This window comes from Ochotona princeps, chromosome 7 (assembly GCF_030435755.1).
Source record: "Ochotona princeps isolate mOchPri1 chromosome 7, mOchPri1.hap1, whole genome shotgun sequence".
NCBI classification, from domain to species: domain Eukaryota; kingdom Metazoa; phylum Chordata; class Mammalia; order Lagomorpha; family Ochotonidae; genus Ochotona; species Ochotona princeps.
In genome coordinates, this window is record NC_080838.1 from 34,178,094 (window position 1) to 34,192,401 (window position 14,308).

General features: G+C 42.2%; 1 protein-coding gene across 4 annotated transcripts in view; it reads right to left on the bottom strand.

Annotated features, from left to right (window-relative positions):
- Positions 1 to 14,308, bottom strand: part of ELOVL6 (ELOVL fatty acid elongase 6) — a 115,561-nt gene that overhangs the window by 4,484 nt on the left and 96,769 nt on the right. For all 4 annotated transcript variants that reach the window (XM_058666931.1, XM_058666930.1, XM_058666929.1 and 1 more), the window contains exon 4: positions 1,379 to 1,530. In XM_058666931.1, the coding sequence (XP_058522914.1) occupies positions 1,379 to 1,530 (152 nt within the window). The remainder of the gene's footprint in view (positions 1 to 1,378; positions 1,531 to 14,308) is intronic.

Genomic DNA, 14,308 nt, shown 5'->3' on the forward strand with positions numbered 1-14,308 from the left:
CCGGAAAGTTCACCATGCCGAGCTCAAGGATTGGTGTGGAAAGCTGTCCTCTGCAGAACTGAACCACAGGGGAGCAGGTGAGTTAATGGATGGGTACAGAACTTCAGCTGGAGAGAATGCCAAAGCTTGGAGGCTGCTTGGCACAATGGCTGCACAACAGTGGGTACTAAGTGTATTGTAACACCATAAAAAACAGTCCAGTGAAAACTGCAAGCAAGCAGCTAAGGGAGGAGAAAACAATTTTACCGTTGTCTGCAGAAGAACTGCCCTTTATTCGCCTAAGATCTTCTCTTCCTGGTGATCTTAAAATATTGAAAGGCAGAATTTAGGATTCAAAAGCATGAAAAATGCTAAATCACCCAAATGGAGAAATTTTTCCCGATTAAGTAATAATAACTATGTTTCCTAACTGCAAGAAACTGGGGAGGAATCCAGGCTGAGCCAGGTACAAAATGATGCTAAGTGAGTCTAGCTAGGTGAGTAGGGGTGCGGCTGGCTGCCACGGCCACCCCTGCTCTGACCTTCCGTCTGACTTCACCTGTTGGCTTCCACAAGGTACTTGTTCAAGAAGTTCCACAACCTCTGAAGGTTAAGACTTTGCATTTGAAATTTAAAACCACTGCTCATAACATGAAAATAGAATTATCAATCAATCCCTTCTCTTGGTAAAAAAAAAAAAAAAAGAAGAAAAAGAAGATGTGTTTTTAGAAAACTGGGTCCATGTTCAATCTGTTACTTAGTTTTTCACTGTTCTTACTAACCTATGCTGAACTGACATCAAGCCCATGAAAAGTTGAGCCATAGAAATCCATGGACACAGCAACTATTTTCCATCAATTTCTAGAAGGTGAACTCTTGCACTGTTTCAAGGTCAGCCTCACTAATGATCAAAACTAATCGACACCAGCAACAAACTCTTAGCATTCAGGACCAAGAACACGAGATTACTCAACCGAGAAAAAAAAAAGCCTCATTTCCTAATCTGAATACTAATTGAACAAATGAAAGCATGGTTGGTGTGCCATATGGAAACAGAGGTATTGCTTTTTAAATTTTCCCCTATTGCAATGTTAACTCAAGTCTTAGGTGGTCTGAGAATGGGGGCTGTGTATGTTTTATACGCCTCTGTAAGTATTTTTTGCAGTGTTTGCAAGTTGGCGTGTTTTATGTAAATAAGCTTGTTATTAATATACACAATGACCAATTATTTAGTGGCAAGAGGATAAAGAGAGAAAAGAGCTCAAATTCAGTCGCTGCAACTTTCTTGCCACTCAGCAACACAGCAGCTTCCAATAGCCTCTTTCTTCCTTTTTCACTTAGATACCGTGGGTGTGTACAGAAAGAGAGCAGAAGGGAAGGGAGGAGAGGGGACACTCACCTAGTTCCGGTGCTTTGCTTAGCACAAATGCGTAAGCCCAGAATTTGCTGACAGGTCCATTGTAAAAACTCTGGTCACACACTGACTGCTTCAGGCCTTTGGTCATCAAAATGTACACCATATAAGCACCAGTTCGAAGAGCACCGAATATACTTGATTAAAAAAAAAAGGAAGCAACAGTTAGGAAAATAATTTCACTTGTGAATATTAACCATACTTGCGAGACAGCTTGGCTAGCAGCAGGAAATAGGCACAGAAGAATCGTACTAATTTGTGTTTGCCTGGAAGCACCTTGAGTTGTTCTGTAAACGAGACTTTCATGCAATTCTCAGAGCTTTATTCTGCAGACCCCACAGGCTGGAACTCCCTGGGCACTAAGGGCGGTCACGGAAAAGGGAAGAGCCGCAGGACCCCACGATGTGCTTGGATGACCTCGGTGCTTCGGCGGTATTCCTTGGGGAAAGCTGTGGATGGCTGCGAATTCAAGAAGTTGTTTCAGTTCTGTCCTTACAGCCAGTCATTGTCCAGGACCCACCCGCTGGCTCTCCTCCCTGCAAATCTCACATCCTTAAGTCAACACATCCTCCATGTCTCTTCTGGCCTCACCAGTTCAGCTTTCCTAAGCCTCTGCTGGAACTCCTGAGCAGGCTCCAAGCTACTGTTCTGGGTGTGTCCTTTCTTTGCACTCTCTGACTCAACTTTCTCACAGAAGCCAGAAGGCAGCTCCTTCAAAAGGCTCAACTCTCCTCATTTCCTCTAGGGAAGTCCATGCAAAGCAACATCATGTCCCCAGAATTGCAGATTAATATACTGCTCAAGACTGCTCTCCAAAGCCTTCCACATAGACACAGGTGCTTGAGAAAGAAAAAAGGAAAGATTGTTGGGAGGGGAAAAAAAAAAAACCCAAATCAAACAAAACTTGACTATGATTAAAAAAAACCAAACAAATAAAAGGACTGCTACTTTAACAGGAAGACTCTGCAAACGTGCTGAGCTCAGTAATGCATCCTGGAGTATGAAGGAACCAGCCAACTGAGCCCAGCAGCATCCAGCAGGGACTGCATGTGCATGGCTCAGACTGTGCAAAACACAGCCAGGACTCAAAGGAGAACTGGTCAAGCCCCTGGGGACACGTGCTGGCCCAGCCCTTTGTCAGTCCCAAAGGCAGCATTCAAGTTGACTGGAAGACAGAGGAGTGAACAGCAGTAGATAGAATGCAATGGCATTTGCACCCAACTTGGGGGATCTTGCTTCTTTTCTCCTTGGAGGTGTGATTTTTCTTAATGTATTTTAAATTGCTGTAGAATAAGCTATGGTGGCTGCCCATAAAGCCTGTGTCCACCTAGTAGAACCACAGGTCAACCAGGCAGAGAACGCAGGTAATGGAAGTGGGATTCCTGACACCTGTCTGGCAATTTGCTTCCATCAAGGCAGAGTAGCTGTATCCTATACTGTTACTCTTGGGGCTAGCGCAGTAGCGTAGCATGTAATCCTCTGCCTTGTGGTGCCGATTCATGTCCAGGCTTCAGACTGGCTTGGCTCCAGCCGTTGAGACCATTTGGAGTAAATGAACAGATGAAAGATCATCTCTATTTCTCTCCCTTTCCTGTAAAATCTGTCTCTGAAATAGAAATAAATCCTGTTTTTTTTACAACGCATCCTGAGTCAGATTCTTGCTTCTTGATGACTGTAGATCTCGCCGAATGGCTTTGCACCTCCCCTCGGCAGAGGCTGGGAGTCTCAGCTCCTCACCAGAACCAACAAGGCTCAGAAAGCCTTCCCTCTCCTATTACTCCCCTACCTTCTTCCATTCTCTTCCTCTTCCCTGTAAGCCAATCATTACAGCAACTGTCAGGTGCTTTCTGCCTCAGGACCTTTGTCTATGCTTTTCCCCTCTGTGAGCAAAGCTTTTGTCTGGAGTTCCCCCCTTGGGCTAGCTCCTCTGTTTCTTATCTCAAAGAAATAGCTCCTTATTATAGTAAGATGACCCATGCCTTTATGGTTAACACACTGTCCTAATTTGGGGATGAGGATTGGGTCAGTAAAGCAGAATAAAAGATTTTTTGTCTTAAAGCAGCCTTTTTTCCCCTTCTATTTCATCTTTACCTAACCAGAGATGGATGAATGTTGACAGCAAAAGTTGTCACATCACCAAATTAAGTATTGTACTTATACATCTGGACTTGCTGCAACATTAGTTAACATGCAAGTGTGTGCCACTGCTACTAGGCACGTGTAGCAGACACCATTGGTTGCATGGCTTGCAGCTACATTCTGTTTTTCTTCTCCATATTATACAGATTTCTGATTTTGTTCAGGTTCATCTAACATGTTCTTCCTCCAAGAAAGGCGACCTTAGCTCTAATTTAGAAACACACCTTAACTATCTGAGCCAATTTTAGTAATCCCATTTTCCTTACTAGTGATTTTGTTATGGTGTGTGTGTGTGACCTAATTTTAGCCAATGTGATTAGAGGACAGAGCTGCTGGGAGTTTGCCCTTCGATACCTATTGTCTAGAATGCAGCTCTTATCAGTACCACAGGGGAATTAGCTGGAGGACAAAGCCAGCTCAGAGAATGGCATGGCAAATCCCTCCAGATGTGTCTGAGTTGTTCAACTGGCTCTATCACAAGACCCCCTACTTTTGAAATCATAAAACTTTCTGATAGCATAAAGCTATTCACAGCTCTGCATTTTATTACTGCTAAGCCAGTGCATCCCAGGAGACAGGTCTGATTCTCAGCCAAGTCCCAATCCTGTAAATGTTTCACACAGAAGTTCTCTCTGTAACTACAAGATGCATGTAGTCACAGTGTTGGCAAACTACCTTCTATGTTAGCTACCTGTTTATATAAATCAGGAAGGGAAAGGTCAATGATTTTTGTGTATACTAGAAGCAAGGTACCATAGGAGTGATATACTTTTAAAATACAAGTCTTCATTCCAGATGTATGATTTTCTTTCCAAACCTTCAGAAATACTTCAATGCTTCCGGCCTCCCACTGTTTGCGATTGCCACACTTGGAAAGCACACAGCCCACAGCTCTTCTTCTGCTATCTTGGCAATTAGCTTATGCATTTTGCAAGTGATCAAAGTGTGTCCAAGACACTATCTTTAGAATACTTTCCTTTCATCTTCCGGGGATTCCCTCCAAATCACTGTAGTCTCTACTAATTTCTAAAGCATTAACACAGCTTACTTTATTTTCTCAAGCATTAGATATTTATCAGCATGGTCTTTGATACTGGGGCAGCAAAAAGATCAGTAAGCTATCTCTGGCTGCTGACGTGGTGCTGGAAGACCTCAGAGGAAATGGTATTAGAGTTAGGGGCAAATGCAACCTACAAGAGTCTGAGTCAGGGTCCTGAGTGGCTATTTCAGAATGCAAGGTTTCAGTGTCATGAGGACCCACAATATTGCTGACCACAAGCGTATGGCACATATTATTGTCCCATTTCTGGACATATGCCTCATTCCCTAAGCTCCGAACAATAAGGCTGACTCAGACCAGAGGACAGTGGCACTTTTCAGGGAAATGGTCAGTGCCAGCCATTGGGCTCATGTCCCTGTGAGCAAAGGCGCATTGTTGCGATGTGACAATGCTGAGACGCGAGAGTAGGGGGACAATGCTGAGACGCGAGAGTTGGCCAACGGGTTGATTGTTATTTGTGGGAAGCCATGAGCTCTACCCCTGGCATGCCTCAGCTACTTGTACCTGGAACCAGGTGGCTTTTGCGATAACAGTTTCCCAACGTGGCACTTTATCAAGAAATACTTTAAGGTGAGGAGACAAATTTCCTGACCGGTGATGATATTTTGAGAGATGATAAGATACAGCAGGCAAATAAGTAGCTTATCTTCTCCAATCTCCTCTCCTGTCCATGTCAGACATAGCTAATCAATTTTGCCACTTGTTCTGGCCATGCCTGAGATAGCACTGAAGTTCTTGAAGCCATTACTAAGAGACTGGAGTTGGAATTTGAAATGTTTGTATTTGCTAGGCTTTATGCAGTTCCATCACTGGCAAGGTACTTATGTCTTCTGCTTTTTTCCATTTGAAATGAAGCTAGTATCTAACTTGTAAAAGACTTTGAAAAGCAATAGGAAAGTAGATAGCATCACACCTCGGACACACAAGTGCTCACCCAAAATTTTTATTGTTGGACTCTCCTTTCCTTACTGCTATTATTGCTGTTGTAATTTATTCCTCGTGATCTCACTCATTTCACTTTGTCTGGAAAGAGAAACCAAGACTAATCATCTTTAGCTGAAGATCAAGGTGATTGATCTACAAAGAATCTGATGTGCTCTGATGATTCTTGTTGCTACAAGAACTCCGTTTGTGTATAAGAGGGACCTGCAAAATGCTCGTAGAAAATGTATATTATTGAGAAACTAGTTATCTATTAAGATACTTTGTTTTCCACTAAAATGATTTTAAATTTCATTTTCCATGGGCTTTGTGAAGCCCTCTCACATTCTGCTCCCAATAGTGCTGAGTTTACTGCTGGGCAGGCAGTCAACAGTACAGGCTGCCTGTGATGGACCCACACCCTAATGGATCTCTCACCTCCTGTGGGGCTCAGCAGCTGCCCTCCCTTTGTGGAGACACACACTGTTCTGTTTTTCATAAGTCTTCCACCCACACTCAGGGCCTGAGTTCAAGAGCTAACCCTATTTCCAGGGCATCAGTGAGCAGCCACTATTAGTACTTCTTAGAAGTGTCCTGAGGCCCAGCGACACTACTCCCTGCACACTGAGCCTTCCCCAGTGGAGGGATGTAGATTCATGGTGGTCACTGGGGAGTGCAGCTGCCGTCTGGGAGCACTGGGCTGTTCCCCTTTGGCTGGGGCAGGTGCAGACAGCCCTGATATAACTTGCTATACCTGCAGAAGTTGATCACATGTCACTTCTTCCCAGTAGCCAGTTCACAGTAGAGGATGAAGTGAGTATTCTCTAACAGCACTTTGTGAAAAAGAAGCTGGTGGTAGAGAAAAGCAAGTAGGGGCTGGTGCCACAGCGCATAGCGGAAATCTGCTGTCTGCAATGCTGGCATCCCATACGAACGCCAGTTTGAAAACTGACTGCTCCACCTGTGATCCGACTCTCTACTAACGCACATGGGAAAGCGGGGCAGGATGGGCCACCCAAGTGCTTGGGCCCCTGAACTGATGTGCAAGACCCAACAAAAACTCCTGCCTCCTGGCTTTATACCATACCAGCTATGGCTGTGGCAGCCATTTGTGGAGTGAAGTAGTGGATGGAAGATTTTTCTCTTTTCCATTATGTAGTTTTGCTTTTCAAATAAGTACATGTATTTCAAAAGCATCTAAAGACTAATAAGCTGAGGGGCTGAGCGACTGTGCTCAATGTCAGCAGGTGACTACGGCAGATTGGCTTTTTTCCTCAGCTGTGAGACCACACCGGATACTTGCTTTACTTACAAGAAATGCCAATGTATCCTTTTTCCTATTAAAGGCCCAGCACTGATAACAGTGAGTGCAGGAGCAAAGAGCTGAGTGGTAAGAGCAGCAGGAGTCTGCACTGTCCTTCAGTAGCGTCTGGCACAGTGCAGGAAGGAGCTGGGAGATGCAAGTGCTTTCTCTTCTGCAGCCATTTGCAAAACACAGGAAATGTGATACATCTCAGGTGGCTGGAGAGGACCTTCCGTGTTGGGTCACATGTATTTCTGCATCATTTGCCCATTGTAAAACACATTAGATGGGTAATTTAAAGTTATTTGAGAAAGAGAGGACAAGAATGCTTCCCTCTACTAAATGCCTTTGATGGCCAGGGTGGGGTCAAGACCAAAACTGGGAGCAAGAAACTTAATCCAGGACTCATACACTGTTGAGGACTCTGAGAACCCAAGTACCTGAGCTGTCACCATTATTCCCAGGGATTGCATTAGCAGGAAGCTGGAGTCAGGAACTAGGAACAGGATGGAACACAGGCATCTAGACATAGGAGGTAGGCTTAATCACTAGACCAAATGTTCATCTCTCACTAATCTACTTTAAAGAAATGCCTCATCACAACGGATACATTGAGTAGACAATCACAATGGTACAGCTCACAAGGTTTTACTATCAGGTTTTTAGTATGAAGTTGACATATAACCCTCATGTCTGATCCCTTGGATACCAAACTGGAATTAGAATTGACAGGGAAAAATTAATTCACTTATTAAATCAACATGTACTTAATCTATAGCCACCGTGTGTCAGACACTACAGTACTCAATGGTGTTGGGTAGCATGGCAAGAGAAAAGAGACATGTAAATGACTAAGACATGTAAATGACTAAGAACGGGTGGCAACCCGGAAGGAATAGTGAGCATATGTGTACATGGTTGACATTCTTCTTTGAACATGTGCAAAAATAAATGCTGCAAAATTTAGAATAAAATTTATAATGCAAGTTCTTATTTTTAGATACAGATTACGGTGGTTTCTTTCCTCCCTTTTACAGCTGTGAATATTGATTATTCCATCAATATTTGGAAATACTACTAATATTTCCAAAGAAGGGTCAGAGATAAAGCTAATCTGAGAACTCGTGAGGTCTGTTAATTTACTTGCAAAACATTGAATAAAAATTTGGTGTGGTCTTCCAATTTTTGGGCCTTCTGGAAGCCACAATGGGATGTATCAGTGAACACTCTAAGAATTCCAGAAGTCTGTCTTGGGAAGAAAGAGATATGAGAGTAAGTCACAAATATTTTAAATTAATTATTGCCATAGGAACACCAATAGCTGATTTTAAAAATTGCTTGAATAAGATACCCTTATTAGTCCTCACATCTTTAATTTTGAAATGCCAGCCACTTTTAATCCCCATCCAATAATCACAGGTACAATTACCATCAGGATTGGGCAATGAATGTGTTTTGTCACAGCTCTGTCCCACCATCAAAAAGCAACAAAGGTGTGATAGTCTTGTCAGTTGTCAAAACAAGGCAACAGCTGACCCAACAGAAGTGCAACTCTGCAACCACAGGAGAGCTCCCAGGGGTTGTGGATCACAAAACTGGAATTGCTCTTTCTCTTTGGCTCTTGGTGGTTGGCAGAGTAGGACAAATACTTTGATTGCAGAACAGGTTAAAGCAAACAACAGTAATGATCCACAAATTCACTATAATCCCTCAGACTGGGAGATGAGAAAGGTTGCTGTGTGTCCTACACAGAAGCACGGCATGTCCATGTCAAAATCATGTCTTTTCCAACATGTAATTCAAATTCTAAATTTTTCACACCTGATCGTCACTAGAAGATATCTACTTACATTTTGCACAAGCACCCTAACTAGAAGAGGTTTGTTTTTGCTAAACATGTATTATCCAATGAATCTAACAAGCCAACAATGTGCAATATTATTTCGTCTAATAAATCGTAAGTTAAATGGGGATGTATGCCTCCATTTCACTGAAAATTTACTTCTTCTACTCTTCTACTAAAAATTCAGAGTGTACAGTTTGGCTTTAGCCTTTGCTACTGAGTTATTCTTTATAGTTTTGAGACGTTTCTCTTGCTCTGAATCAGAGTATCTATCTTAGAAAGTTTGAAAATCTCCCAAACATCTTACGGATCAAGAACACGAGGCTAATGTTGCACAACATAGATATCATAATTGAAAATACACATACATATTTGGATCTAGTATTTCCAGTGTTGGTATGTAACATACCCAGTATAAATACTTGCATAAGTATATGAACTAGTAGGTTTTGTAATGGCAACAAGATAGACAGGACAAAGCCTACATGTGTGATTGACAGGAAAATGATTAAACGGAGTACAATAGACATAACACAGTTGTAAAATGTACCAGGTGGATCTGCAGTAGATGCTGACTTGAACTAACTCTAAAGCACACGATGGAGTGAAAAACAGAGGACAGTCAAAAGGGTACAGCCCATTTTGTATTTATTTTTGAAATGTTATGCACACATATATTAAGTATTTAAGAAGGAAAACTCTTCACACTTTTAACAATTAGAATTAAAATTTTGTGTAACATATGCCTAAGGACAGATAAGGCCTCTTTGGAGAAAATAACATTGGAGCACTAAAATCATGAAGCAGCGTTTTCTGTACCTAAAAGTGACTGTTAAGGATGACACACATGAGAATTCATGTCACAGTGTGCAGTCCATTGCTGCTACTTACTTTCTGGGATAAGCAGTAAATGAGGAGGTCTCAGAAAACACAGGAGCCATCCTAACGGATAACACGGTCCCTGACAGACAATTATCATGCAGGGATACACCCAGTGACTGCTGGCTCAACACACCAATCCCCTGATGAGCCAGAAAACTCTGGTTTCGAACTTCTGATGAAAGGTTTGCCGGGATGGGTTGGCTTTGATTCACTTGCTGATATAATGGTTTATTTCCTTAACTTGTAAAGCTAAGTACTTGTTTTGGTTGTCATTTTAAGTATTTAGTTATTTGAAATGCAGGGCAACTGAGAGTGGGGGAGAGACAGAGATCTTCCATCGCTGTTTCACCCCCCCGCCCCCCAAATAGTGGCAATAGCCAAGGACAGACCATACTAAAATCAGGAGCCAAGAGCTTCATCCCGGTCTTTTAAGTTGGGGTAGGGACCGAGTCCTGGGCCACCTTTGTCTCTTTCCCAGGTGTATTAGCAGGGAGCTAGAACAGAAGCAGAGCAGCCAGCACTTGAGCTGATGTTACCATATGGAATGCTAGCACCAGAAGCTGAGGCACACACAGTGAGCCACAACATCAGGCCCCAAGCGAAGTATTTTTCAAGTGGAAACAACAACAACAAAAATAGTAACCCCTTGACTTTTCATCTTGGATACTGCTGAGTCCAGCCCTTATATCTGGACTATTCAACCTGGATATAACATGCTTGCTCTAGGTACTTGGCAAGGCAAATAAATGTTGGCATCCATTTTGAAAAAAACTAACTGGATAAAAACTGGCCTGGCAGAAGGGGGAGTGAAAAGGAGAGGAGAGATTAGAAACAGTAACAATGAGGGTAATAAGTACCACAATGGATCTCAATGAGCATTTTGTCAAACAAATAAGAGCTGGTTGTAGAAATTTCTAATGTTTTAATTTGAGATTCTAATTCGGATGGCACACATGGGCGGAGGGGGCAGACTGGTGCTGTGGTACAGTAAGGTAAACTGCCACCTGAGATACTGGCATCCCATATCACAGAGACTCACAATTTGAGTCTCAGCTCTTCTGCTTGCGATTTAGCTCCCTGCTGATTCAACCTGGAGAACAGCAGCGAATGGTCCAAGTGCCTTGGTCCCTGTTATCCACAAGGCAGAGACCTGGGTAGAGTCCTTGGCTCCTAACTTTGGCCTTGGCCTAGTCCCAGCCATGGACATGATTTGGGGGAAGTGGACTAATAAATTAAAGATCTCTGATTATCTTTGCATCTCTTGGCCTTTGAGGCCAATAATAAATAAACAAAATTTTAGAAGGCGTCTGCAGATTGTTTACTAAGATAAACAGGAATTTTGTCTCTTTGCTACAACGATGACCTCATCCTCTTTGGGCCAGAATAGAGGGAACCCCCTCCAGTGAAGCAGGTATTTGACACAATGGATAGGTCTGGCTTGGGATACCTGTGCTCCCATTCTGGAGTCATTGCATTTGGCTCCACTCTCCACTCCAGTTTCTTGATCATGTACAGTCTAGACGCAGCACCCATGTAGGAGACTCAGATTAAACGCATGACTTTGTCTTCAGGCTGGCCTAGCTGTTGCAGGCATTTGGGAAGCAAATTAGCAGATGGGTGATATCTGCCTGTCTGAGCTTCTGTCTCGCAAAGCAAATCAAAAAAATATAAAAAGGCATAAAGTACTCATCTGGGCTAGGATATGGATACATTGGAACCACTGTGTACTGTTGGAGGAAATGTACAAAGACACTATGGAAAAACACCATGTCAGTTTGCACCACAAGATTAAAACCAGAATTGCTGTATCCGCTGTAATTCAGCAATCCTACTTCTAGGCATTTATAGCCAAAAAAAAAATTGAAAGCAAAAGTCTTGAAGACTTACTGGTCAAGATATGCTCCTAACAGCATTAGTGTCACTGGAGCAGAGGGGAAAGCAAGCCAAGCAACCAGTGGTAAGTGAATGGAAAACTGAAAGTGGCACAGATGCAAAACAGGATACTCTTCAGCTGTAGAAAGAAAAATCTGATGCATGCTGAACGTAGCTGGAAGATATTATGTAGAGTGAAACTTAGCAGTCACAAAACAGTAAATAGTGTACAAGTCATTTGACAAGGTACTTAAAATAGTCAAATTCATAAAAAGAGAAAAGGGCTTGGTGGTTTTTCCAAAGCCAAGTGATGGCTTAACAGGGGAATTTTCTTTTAATGGGTATCAATTTCAGTTTTGCAAGATGAAAAAGTTTTAGGGTTACAGTGCAAATGTAACTAATGCAATGAAAACATACCACCACAGAATTGCACATATAAAAATGGTTATGAAGGTAAATTTTGTGCTTTTTTAAAAATTACTGTACCAAAGAGGACTGGATGGGCCTCTTGGATATCTATGCCCCTAAACTTCTGTGTTTTGAAGAAGCATGGCCATATCAATGAAGCAGATTTTCTAGCTATCATTCTTAAAATATTAAAACAGACAAATCAGAAGGTGCAAATGCCGGCAACTTATGCCTTTGATAAAAATGGTTCAAAAGTTCTAACAGTGAAGATGTTAACCCAAGTTGATCATTATGTGTAAGAGGCAGAGTGGGGTTCCACTCAAGCAAAGCGGCACTGAGGTTGGAATATGCGTACTGAGCAAGTGGATTAGGAAGGCTGAACACCAAGCAGTTATCACACAGCTATAGCCAGCATCCTGCTGGACACACCAGACAACTGCTGATAACGACTCTGCACTTGATCTGTTTAAAGTGCATCGGTTCATAAGCGAAAAGGAAGTGTTCGTAAGAAGTACTGTAAAGAAGTAAACATTAGCCCAAGTATCTTGGAACAAGAATGCTACAAAGTGGGGCTGGTGCCAGTGGCATAGGAGACTTAGCTTCCACTGGTGGTGCCAGCATCCCATATAGGTGCTGGTTCAATTCCTGACAGCTCCACTTCTGATCCAGCTCCCTGGCTATGGCCTAGGAAAGCGCAGCGGAATGTAACTCAAGCTCTTGGGTCCCTGCACCCATGTGGGAAATCCCCAATCAGCTCCTGGCTTCTGGCTTCAGATCGGTTCAACTCTAGCCTTTGAGGCCATCTGGGAAGTGGACCAGCAGATGGAACATATCTCTACCTCTGTTTCTTCTTCTCTCTGGAGCTCTGCCTTTCAAAAATAAAATAAATCTTAAAAAAAAAAAAGCTACAAAATACGAAAGAGGATGTGATTGCAATCAGAATTGTTCTCTATATTTCATCACATATACACACATAACTGCATGCAATAAGCTGTATCCAGTTTTTGTTTGGATTTAATTAGTATTCACAAATCTGAACTTGGAAATCTCAAATTCAGAAACTCCTTCAGGTACCATTGCATGTAAATGACAGAACTAGCGGACCTTACCTGAATACGGACAGAAAAACCTAGGCTCCCACATGAACACAACCAGAGGACTAAGATGATCCCTTAGAAGATTCTGACATAAGTAGATTGCTACTATTGGGCTTCATTTGCTTAAAATAATTTATTCTAGGCAGCCAAACACCAGGCTCCTTTATGTATCAAGGGATAAATAAAAAACCTACTTCCACAAAATTTACATTCCAGGACACTAACAAATACAAAAAAAACCCCAGTATAATGATTTTAGGGAATGGTAATTCTCATAATGCTAACAAAATGGGGCGAGTGATTGTGTTTGGGCATAAAGGCCCAAAGGGCTACTGAGATGAGAGAAGACTTCTCAGAAGAGGGGACTTGCAATCTAAAGTTCAAGGGAAGAATATACCAGGCGCAATGATAAGCTGCAAATCATCAAAGAGCTGGACATCTTTGCCATTGAAGACCAGTGGATGAATGAGATGTATTATAACAGGTGGGCCAAGCCACAGAGATAAAAATAGTAATAATCACAGATAATACAAATCATTTTATTCTAATCGCACTGTGAGAGCATTAGTAGGATTCTTTTTAAATGTAATCATTTAAAAAATATTTGTTCATTTGTATTGGCGAGGCAGAGTTATAGAGAGGGAAGAAGAGAAGCTTTTGCATCCTGATTTGTGAAAATACTGGAAGCATTCATGATTCTGAAATATTCACAAATGTGATCCTGCCTTACTAGCAGTTCGTTTTGTAGGACTGTTGTTAGGATGACAGTGGGGACAGTGATTTAGTTACGTCAACTAAATTGGCCATTGGTTTTAGAGTTAGAGAAAAATCTGTGTTTTCCCTGTTTTCAGCAGATGGAGCCTGATCAACTTAAACCAAAACAGGTTTACACATTTTCCGAAAGGGAAGAGTTTCCCCAACAGTAAACAGTAATGGTTCAAATATCATGAGTTTCCCCTCCCCACTACCTTCCTCCTCCATTAGCTGTGTGGGGAGGCTTGATGAATTACCTAACAGTTACAAGGATACCTAATTGAAAACCTCAAGTCTCTGGCAGTGGAGTGGATGAGTCAGATTTTCTGCCTTCTGTATATGTTTTTGTATTGATCCGATGGTCCTCTACTTTGCATTCTTATGAGTCACAGCAAGCAGACCAGTTCTGGGCAAATTACTCCTTCAAAAATAGCTCCTAAAAATTTTAGACACTATTTTTTGCACCTGGACTCACTATTTTTTCCTACTCCAAGACCAGCCATCTGAATGGTCTTGGCAGCTCTATAAAGTAATTATTCTCACATTTGGACTTGATCCAACTCAGGAAACAATGAAAAGACTTCCGGAAAATGTCCAAGCCCCATCATCTCTGGCACCTGACCTGGGTCTGCCCAAG